Source organism: Macrotis lagotis, chromosome 3 (genome assembly GCF_037893015.1).
Source record: "Macrotis lagotis isolate mMagLag1 chromosome 3, bilby.v1.9.chrom.fasta, whole genome shotgun sequence".
Lineage (NCBI taxonomy): Eukaryota > Metazoa > Chordata > Mammalia > Peramelemorphia > Peramelidae > Macrotis > Macrotis lagotis.
Window position 1 is genome coordinate 293,551,523 of NC_133660.1, and position 9,922 is coordinate 293,561,444.

General features: G+C 36.6%; 1 protein-coding gene across 1 annotated transcript; it reads right to left on the reverse strand.

Moving 5' to 3' along the window:
• Nucleotides 1–4,156: 4,156 nt before the first annotated feature.
• Nucleotides 4,157–5,134, reverse strand: LOC141519512 (olfactory receptor 5B12-like). Its single transcript, XM_074231734.1, has one exon. It carries the CDS (start codon nucleotides 5,132–5,134, stop codon nucleotides 4,157–4,159), a length of 978 nt encoding a protein of 325 aa, XP_074087835.1.
• Nucleotides 5,135–9,922: the final 4,788 nt, after the last annotated feature.

The following is a 9,922-nucleotide window of genomic DNA, read 5'->3' on the forward strand; positions in this document are numbered from 1 at the left end:
GGTAAACACATCTCCTTAATAACAGAATATACCACCTTGGAACAATAGAAAACATATAGGTCCCCAGAACTATATCTAAAAACAGCTTCATAAAACCCCTGAATCTTGGAACAGTACACAATCTATTCTGGAATTCCACCCTTCCTTTAATGAACAGTTAAAAATCAAGTCATGGCCTGGGAAAATGAGTAAATGGCAAAAAAATCTGACCATAGGTTACTATGGTGACAAGGAAGATCCAAAGCACACACTCAGAAGAAGATAACTAAGTCAAAGTTCCTTCATTGAAAGTCTCCAAGAACCATAGGAAATTGGGGAAGGCCATAGGAAAGCTCAAAAAGGATTTTGAGCATCAAGATAAAGAAATAGAAGAAAAATTGGGAAGAGAAATGAGGGTGACGCAAGAAAATCATGAAAAAATCAATGATTTAGTAAAGAGAACACAAAAAATACTAAAGAAAATAACACCTTAAAAAATAGACTAGATTTGGTAAAAGAGATAAATGAAACTAATGAAGATAAAAATAACCATAAATGACTTGGACAGGGTCATAGAGACAGATAATGATTATGGCAGTATTCAAACTCAGATTTTCTTGACTTCAATTCTAGATCTGTGTTGTCACCATGACTGTGTGGCTTATTGAACTATAGATTCTTAGTAGATGGGAACTATTTTGCTTTTTTATTTGTTTTCCTACTAGTAAGCAGAGTGTCTGGCATGTAACGATCATCTAATCAATGTGTTTTGATTCATTCATCTTCTATGCAGCAAACATGTCAAGGACTGAGAAATCAAAGAGAAATGTCAAAAACCCTGCCCATTTTCTTGCATTTATTCCTTTGTTCATCTGCCTCATTGTTAGGAGAAATAGATAGAACCATGGACAAGGCATGTAAGATCTAATTCCTAATGAGGACTTTTTCTCTTTGTGAGGCATCAAGAAGTATTGAAGTATTGAGATTTTCCCATTTGTAGTCTATACACTGTAATATAAAGAGAAAATCCCAGCTCTGTATATCGTGTAGAAAAGTTGAGAGGATCAGTGTCACTAGACATGAAAGATGTATTGTGTTGTAGGGGGAAAATTATTGAAATTCACATAGAAAAAACAGGTTTGGACTCCTTGCTCTATCCCTTTTCATTTGGAACCCAATAAGTATTGAGGGAATTGAACTGAAGCAAACCATCAAAGGCATGGATAAAGGCAAAGGTGAGAGGCTTATCACATTTGCAGATGACTCATGTCTAAGCAGATTCACTAACATTAGTTGAATGTGTTCATGCTTTCTCATTCACATTCATGCTGTCCTGTTAGAATTTAAACAGACAAAGCACAAGATGTATTAAAAGAAAAACAGGTATTAGGAAGCAGTGATATTTTCTGAAGACTAGTCAGGAACCAAAGGTCAAGAGAATTTTGTTTTTGAAGAGGAAGGGAAGGTGTGGAGGCAACTAAGTTAAGTGACTTTTCCAGGATGACACAGAAAGTATCTGAGTCTGGATTTTAACTCAGTCCTTGGTGAGTCCAAGAATGGTCTCTAACTGCCTCTGCAGGGAGAATTATTGAGAGATTTGGATGGAAGGAATCATAAAAACTTTGAATAAGAAATTTGTCAGAGATCACCAAATCTAATCTCTGATTACAAGGGAACAAATGAATAAGCCACTTGAAGAGCAAGAGTGAAGAATTTTTCAAAGAGTGTTGAATTGCTCCAATTGTAAGGAAAATTTTTCCTTGATTTAAGTCAAAATGTTTTTCTGTATATTTCAATCTTTACTCCCTGTTCTGACTTAAAGGGTCGAGGAGAATGTGTCTTCTGCAAGATATACCTTCAAATACTGTACCTATACTCACTGCAATTTTCTTTCAATAGGATAAATAAATGTATTTATTAAATTGTCCCTCATATAGAAGCTGTTTTCAGCAAATCTCTTCTGGGCATTCAACAGATTTCAATGTTCCTAACTTGTAACAGCAATACGTAAGGAAAAAACACAGGTAAACTCAGAAAAGGGGATATTTAGATAATTCAGGGATAAAACACTGGGATGGGAGTAAGGAAAAATCCAAGATCAAATCCAGGCTCTTATATTTATTAGTTTTGTAAAACTGAGCAATTCACTTAACCTCTATTTGCCTTAGTTCCTCATCTACCAAATAGGGACACTTCCTCCAAGAAAGAAATAAAAATAATTTCAGCATCTTTACTTAGAAAACATTATGAACAATGTCCATGGATTCCTATAGCTTTGGATACAACAGAAAGACTGAAAAACAACAAAATTACGGAAAAAGTAAGAAGATAACAATACCATCACCTCTCTCATTTGCAATAAATGTTTCCTGATGTGGTCATATATGGCGGTAGCTTTTTAGCATCCAAATTTTGTATTATTGACTGACAATATCCTAGCAACTCATTAAAACCCACTGTAGTTTTAAAGATGAACCATGGCTTCATTCTAGAAACTTAATCATAAAAACAGTTCAGGGAACTCTAAAATTTGATTCATAAATGGAGAATGTGTAGTGTCAATGAGTAGGAAGAAACACCCAAGACCTACTGAATAATCGGAATTCAGTTTGTTCCTCCCTGAAATCTGATTGTTTTCAACTTGAAGTCCAACTGTTACCCATTTCAAAGCCCCTCACTCACCACCAAAACTTCTGGCTTCACATAGAACATCTTTAACTCTATATAATGTCCTAGGAAAATGTTCTATCTCTCTGTCTCTCTGTCTCTGTCTCTCTGTCTCTCTGTCTCTCTGTCTCTCTCTCTGTCTGTCTCTCTCTCTCTCTTAGTTTCTCTCTAAGCTATATGTTTCTGTCAGTCTGTGTTTGTGTCTATCCCTGTCACTGTCTCTTTCAGTCTTCATGTCTCTGCCAATTTTCCTTTCTGTCTCTCCCTCTCTTTTTTAGTTGATATATCTTATTAGCATTGTTCCTGAAAAAAATTCAGATATGTACATTTTCTAAAATTTCTCCCTTTGTGATCATGATGCATATTCAAGTTATTAAACTGACCTGTCATTATTTTATGCCATCGAAAGATGCAAAGTTATTCTTAAATTGTAAGCACACCATCATATATATTTCAGAAATAGAAATATATGAAGCAGAAAAGAATCTATTAGCTAGAATGTAATTAAGATTGAGGCTTTCATGAGAATATTACAAACTTATTTCCATGAAATATGTCTTTCCTACAGAAAAAAAATCCCTTCAATTACATTCCTCCCTAAAAGAAGTCTCACTGCAGTGATGCTCTGGAGTCAGTTCCAAGTGATTCACAAAGTTATCAATGCATTTTAGCATGTAAACTTTTGTTGATGATATAGATTTCAGAACATGATGAAGAAAATTATGCTGAAGATTAAATTACAAAATATATAGTCTATAATGGTAACATTAAATTTCAAGGTATATCACATCGATTTTTTTCAGGAGAACTAGTTATTAAGCTTTTATCAGCTCTACTCTTGTGTAGAATATTTTGAATAAACAATATCCTTAACAACAAACCACTATCCTCCTAGCAACTCAGTGCCTTTGGTCATGAAGTCGTAAATTCTTCATATATTATGTAGTCAATCTTCTCTTCTTTCACAAAATTGTGACAGTATCTTGCTGCACTAAGATGTGCCGCTAACTGGCTCACTGGAATGAGCACTGGATTTAGAAGCAAAAGGAGGCATTTTCAGGAATCTAAGTCACTTACTCCCTGTTTGATCTTTGGTGAGGTTCCTAACCCTGTTTGCCTGAAGTCCTCATCTGTGAAATGAGATGGAGAAGGAAATGGGAAGACAATGCAGTATCTTGGCCATGGAAATACCATAAAGGGGTCACAAAGAGTCAAACACAACAGAAGAACAACATGGAAACTCTACACGAATGTTGATAATTCAACATAATAATCTTATTAGATAGGATACACCATAACACCCCCTTAAACATGAGAAATTTGAAATTATAATTTTCCTGTGATTAAACAACATGAAAATATCTAGAACAAAATAAACTCAGGTCTCTCCTAACTTCAAATCTATGACATTTTCTCCTAGATGATGTTGTCTTTGAAAAAAAGTGGAATTATTCTTCTTCATACATAATAAAATAGGAAGATTTGTGGATTAGATACCAGAATAGGGAAGTTACAGATTGAATTGTCTCAATATGAAAAAAATACAATTAGGCTGAATTCTTTGTCCCCTCATAGTTTTCCTGAAAGCATTCTTGACATCTTTGTTCCTCAGACTATAGACCAGAGGGTTCAACATCGGGATGATCATGGTGTAGAACACTGACACCATTTTGTCTGAGTCCATGGAATGACTTGAGCTCGGTTGGAAGTACATGAACATGATTGTTCCATAAAATATACACACAGCAGTGAGATGGGAAGCACAAGTGGAGAAGGCTTTCTGGCGGCCTTCAGTAGAATGGATCTCCAGGATGGTGATGAAGATTAAAAAGGAGGAAGTAATGATGACAAGGAATGGGGAAAAGGCAACGAATGAGCCTATGATAAAGATTATTATCTCAATGATATAAATATCAGAGCAAATGAGAGCTAGGAGAGGGGGAATATCACAGAAAAAGTGATGAATTATGTTGGACCTACAGAAGGAAAGGCTAAATACTTTTCCTATGATTATTGAGGTGGCTAGAAAGCCACAGATATAAGAGCAACTGATCATAAGTGCACACACATTTGATGTCATGGTAGTGTTGTAATGTAGGGGCTTACACACAGCTGCATGGCGATCATAGGCCATGAAGGCTAAGAGAAAACATTCTGTCCCAGCAAGGGATGAAAAGAAAAAAAACTGTGTAACACATCCATTATAGGAGATGACTTTGTTGCCTGTGAGGAGACCAGCCATCACCTTGGGAGTAATTGCTGAGGAATAGCCAAAATCTACCAGAGACAAGTTACTGAGGAAAAAGTACATGGGGGTGTGGAGGTAAGAATGAAAGGAGATCAGAGCTATTAGTGCCAGGTTCCCTATCATGGTGATAAGGTAGATGAGCAAGAAAATGATAAAGAGAGGCACCTTAAGTTCTGGGGCATCTGTTAATCCTATAAGGATGAATTCATTGACTTCAGATCTATTCTCCATTGATGTCATTTAGAGCAATGTCATTCACCTGAAATAAAAGAGTAACCATCAGAAAAATCTATTCTCCATGATACATGATTCCAATATGAAACAGTAAGTCAGAAACCTGTCTTATATGAAGATTAGAAATAAGCTATTAAGATACCAAGAACAAAGGAGGCAAAAGTGACTTTTCTGATTCTCCCAAATTCCTATTGGTTGTTCAATACAAATTATTATTATCTCAAAAAGCTGTACTTGAGTATTTTAATTGTTACATAAAAAAATTCATAATTCTTACCTAGAACCAGACACTTCACCTCTTTTGGAGGGAAATTTACCTTCTGCCAAATCTATTGGTGGCTGACATTGCACATATCAAGGAACTAGGCTTCTAAATTAACCAGCCCCAGAGCAAACCTGAGTGACTAAAATGAATTTTTCATATCCATCTCAAAAGACAATAAAAAAAAGTTTTATAAGGCATTGACATGTTTCACAAGATTACTTTCTATTAAAAATATTGCCATTTAGAAAATTTCCTTCCTTCTCCTCAAAGTAGTCCTCATTCAGGAAGGAGTAGATCCTAATCCTCCTGTAATAGGAGGCCAGAAAACTCATGAAATACCCCCAAAAGTTTGTGCTACAGACTGAAAATTTTGTTTCAAGGAAAATCAGGTAAAAATCTAACATTTGAGAGCCTGTCAATTAAGGGGATAAGTGTTAAGTCCTCCCCAAATGTGAGGGATTATTCACCTTGCCTTTTGAGATTAACACATAGTAAGCATTAATGAATGTTTTTCCATTCATTAATTATACTTACACTACTTACCTCATAGACTTGTGAGAAAAGTGTGTTTTGTTAGGTGTAAAATGCTATGGATTTGTAAACTGTATTAGTAATTATAGAATTATTCCTAAGGAATTAAGTGGATGTCACCTAACCCAACCCTTTCATTTTACAGATCAGGACACTGAGGTTTAGAACAGCTCACTGATGTGTCCTAGATCACGGGTAATAAGTGGCAGAGCTGGAATTTGAATCCAGATCTTGGTAGTCTAGTAGTGATCCTTTATTGCCTTGGTCTGCTACCATCAATTATTGTAGTTATTAGATAATACTGAATGGCTCTAGAGATCAGCTCAGGTAGTGGGATGTGCTTTTAACATTCTGTGATCTGATAATGCAGTGAGGACTGGCTTCCTCTGATGCCCTACTCTGATGCCATGTGTGGCAAGGAGGTGACCTTGGGCTTAAGAGGCTCTGGCAGAATCTTTTATGCTGTAATGGCTTTGAGTATGGCTATAGTGATTAACTGGTCTCCAAGCACCAGTCTAAGGTTGGAATAAATGACTCACTTATTGGCACTTAGAATGTGCCAAGCTCTAGAGATATAACTACAAAAAGGCCAAGATTGCCTCTGTCTTTAAGGAGTTCACATTTGAAAGAGGATATAACACACACATGGAGGAGTGGTGGCTACGAAGCCTCTATTATGGAGTCTCAGGTGATGAGGGGAAGACCATTCAATTGACATGCTCTTTTCTGAAGCAATGGTAGTATTGATTTGATTAGAGTTTCCAGAAGAAAAACTGGAAAGGGTGGTGGGTTAGGTTTAGGGAAGATGGTTCGGGTAATAGCATGAGAAAACAGAAACTGATGCAAACTGAAATTAACAGAACCAGGAAAAATATGTATCATGCATTGAGTGATGTCAAGAGAAATAGCAGTGAAACAATAAAAACCAGATGCCGTGAAATTATAAGGACCAATCTTGAACCCAAGGAAGAGAGATAAGATGGTATCTCCTTTGCAGACGTGGAGGTCTGTGGCTGCAAACACTACACATGTCAATGTTTTGTTTGGTTTTGCTGAACACTTTGCCCCTTCTCATTTTTATGTAACCCTTATACACCTGGTATCCTATTCTAACTTCCATTTCCACCCATCCATTCTCTCTCCCCTCCACCCCTCAAACTCCCCAGAGGGCATCTCCCCCTAAGGGTAATAGGGATACCCTAAGGAATTAGAAATGTCTTTAATATTATTGGCTCAACCCCTTGTTCTAACATGTTCCCCGGTTAGTATCTCCTCTGCATCATGTGATACAGATGCACAGAGTGATGACTATCCCCGGGTCAAATAGCTCACTCCTCCCAGCAGTGTTGATGCTTCTTTGCTGCTGTTGATGATAATGACAAAATAGGCTGTTAGGGCTCCCCTGATCCCGCAAAGCTTGAAAGGGTAGCGCCTAGTTCATTTCTAACATCACCTAAAAGCAGGAAACAATACACTCAAATTAACAAAAAAAAATGAAAAAGACATTCAGAGCCACATGGGGGATCAAGTTGTTGAGCCTAAGCTCCCTCCTCCCTTAAGAGTAAGCATTGCCTTGCTCCCCACAAGAAAAGAAGAACCCAGTGTGGTCAGCTAATGCATGCTGACTCAGCAGCCAACTGAAGAAAGAGGGTTCAGTGAGCAGCAAATCGATATGCCTAACAAGCCAGGGTATGCAGTGAGCAGACCCTCCATGCCCCCTCTGCGACATTCAGAAATGGACTCAACAAATAGGCATTTAACTTCAGTCAGGAAGACTAAGCTCTTTTTGGACAGGATTGTCTTTTAAGGGACTGTTCTCGGGGAGGCAAAAAAGGGAGGAAAATAATAAGTGATGTGAAAATTATATAAAAATATTGAATATATATAAACATTTTGAAGATGACAATTATCTTGATTTTTGTATGTCTGATCCTTGTCCTGTCATTCCTAAGTCAGACATTTCAGAAGCGGTAGAATTAGGACATAATAGACTTACTAATACCTTAGGACAAAGGCATTTCCCACCCTCTAACCCCACCCCAAGTCTACTAAATAGAGACATCAGTTAGCTTTTCTCATTCCTGAAAGAAGACATTCCATTTTCTTCCCATTTTTCCTTTACTGCTCCACTGTCTGCTCATCTTCATCCTCGCTTCAAATCCTAGTGAACTACCCACCTACATGAAACCTTCCTGAGTCCCCCAATTCTAGTTCCTTCTTTCTACTGATTTGATACAGTTTATCCTACATATGTCTTGTTTGTACATAGTTGTCTACCCCTCTAGACTGTGTACTCCTTGAGGGAAGGATCTTTCCTTTGCCTTTCTTTGTATCCCTATCACAGTGCCTGGATCATAATAGGCAATTAATAAATGTTTATTGATTAGGAAAAAAGATACCAAGAACATCTAAGTGACTGCCACAGAATTTTGCAGAGATTCCCAGAATTCACTCAAACAATTTCTCATACAGAGAGTTCTTCATATATTAGTTCACACTTTTAAAAAAATCTATTACAAGTGAAACAATCTCCTAAATACCATTTCCAATTTCATGAATTGTAAGAGCCTTGTCCTTTTGCAGAAATCAGCAAAAGAAGGAGGATTACTGTTGGTCAGGTTTGGAAAATTAGATCTTTTCTCAAAAATATGCTTCATTCTGTGGGAGAAGAGAGAAAAGAGGAATAAAGGAAGAGAGGAAATACCAACTAAGAGAAAAAAGCCAAACAAAATGATAGAAATATATGAGTATCAAAGAAAATTGATCCAGAAGTCAATAGGATGATGATGTTGATATTCATCTTTTATTCTTGAAAAAGAACATGAAATCATGACAAGCACATGAAGTGAATTTGAGTGAGAGGGTGCTATGCTAAATCATCAGCTTCACTTTCTCCTCCAGAGCTATCTGGGTAGAGTAACCAGATATGAATCAGGATGACTGGAGATGACCCTGAATGCAAGGCTATGTTAAATGACTTGCCCAAGGTCTCACAGATAGACTAAGGTGTCTCAGACTGGATTTGAACTCCTGTCCCACTAACTCCAAGGCCAATGCTCTATCCACCATACAATGGATTGAAATAACCATCTCCAGAATAGGAAGAGTTGCATGGACAAAAGTTGAATAGTTGTAGAAATCATCTGTCAAAAAATCCACAAGTAGGGGAAGTTAGGTGATGCAGTGGATTGAGCACTGGCCCTGGAGTCAGGAGGGCCTGAGTTCAAATCCTCCCTCATACACTTAATAATTGCCTGGCAGTGTGATCTTAAGCAAGTCACTTAACCTCATTGTCTTAAATAAATAATTTTTTTTAAAAACACCACAAGTGGATCACTTACCAATAAATGAATATTTTCAAAATTTGATTCCTAAAGATAATGTGTCACTTTTTCTCTTCTCCACTCTACTGCTATAGGAACCAAAGGCAGTCACAAATAACCAAATTTTACCTTTTCATTTATTATATGAGTTCTTGGCTCCAAGAAAAATTTGGGTTTAGCATTCTTCATGTTTGAGCAAAAATCTCACTTGTAGGAAGTCTTTACTGAGCTACTCATTTCAATTTAAATTTGATTTTCTTTAATTTTTTTAGACATAGTTTACATATAAACTGATATATGCATGGTATTTCCATAGAGAATATTTACTCCTTTATGGCACCATCTTAAAATTTTCTTTGTTTTACTAGTGTTTAAATGATATTGGAAAAATATTAGGTATTTAAAAATGTTTATTGATTCACTAATCATCCAGTGGCAAGCAGGACTTTCTGAACTAAGCTAAGTTGATCATTCAGCAATAGACAACTACATAGACTATTCCCATGAACCACTTTACAGATTGTAAGGAACTGCAAAGTTGGGCAAAGCACACTTCATCTTAGAATACTTAGTTTCATATCTACCACCATCTAGCTTTAATAGAAGGTATAAGCAAGCTATCACATAATATCTAAAACAATTTTTAACTTTAAAATATCTATAGAGTACAGATAC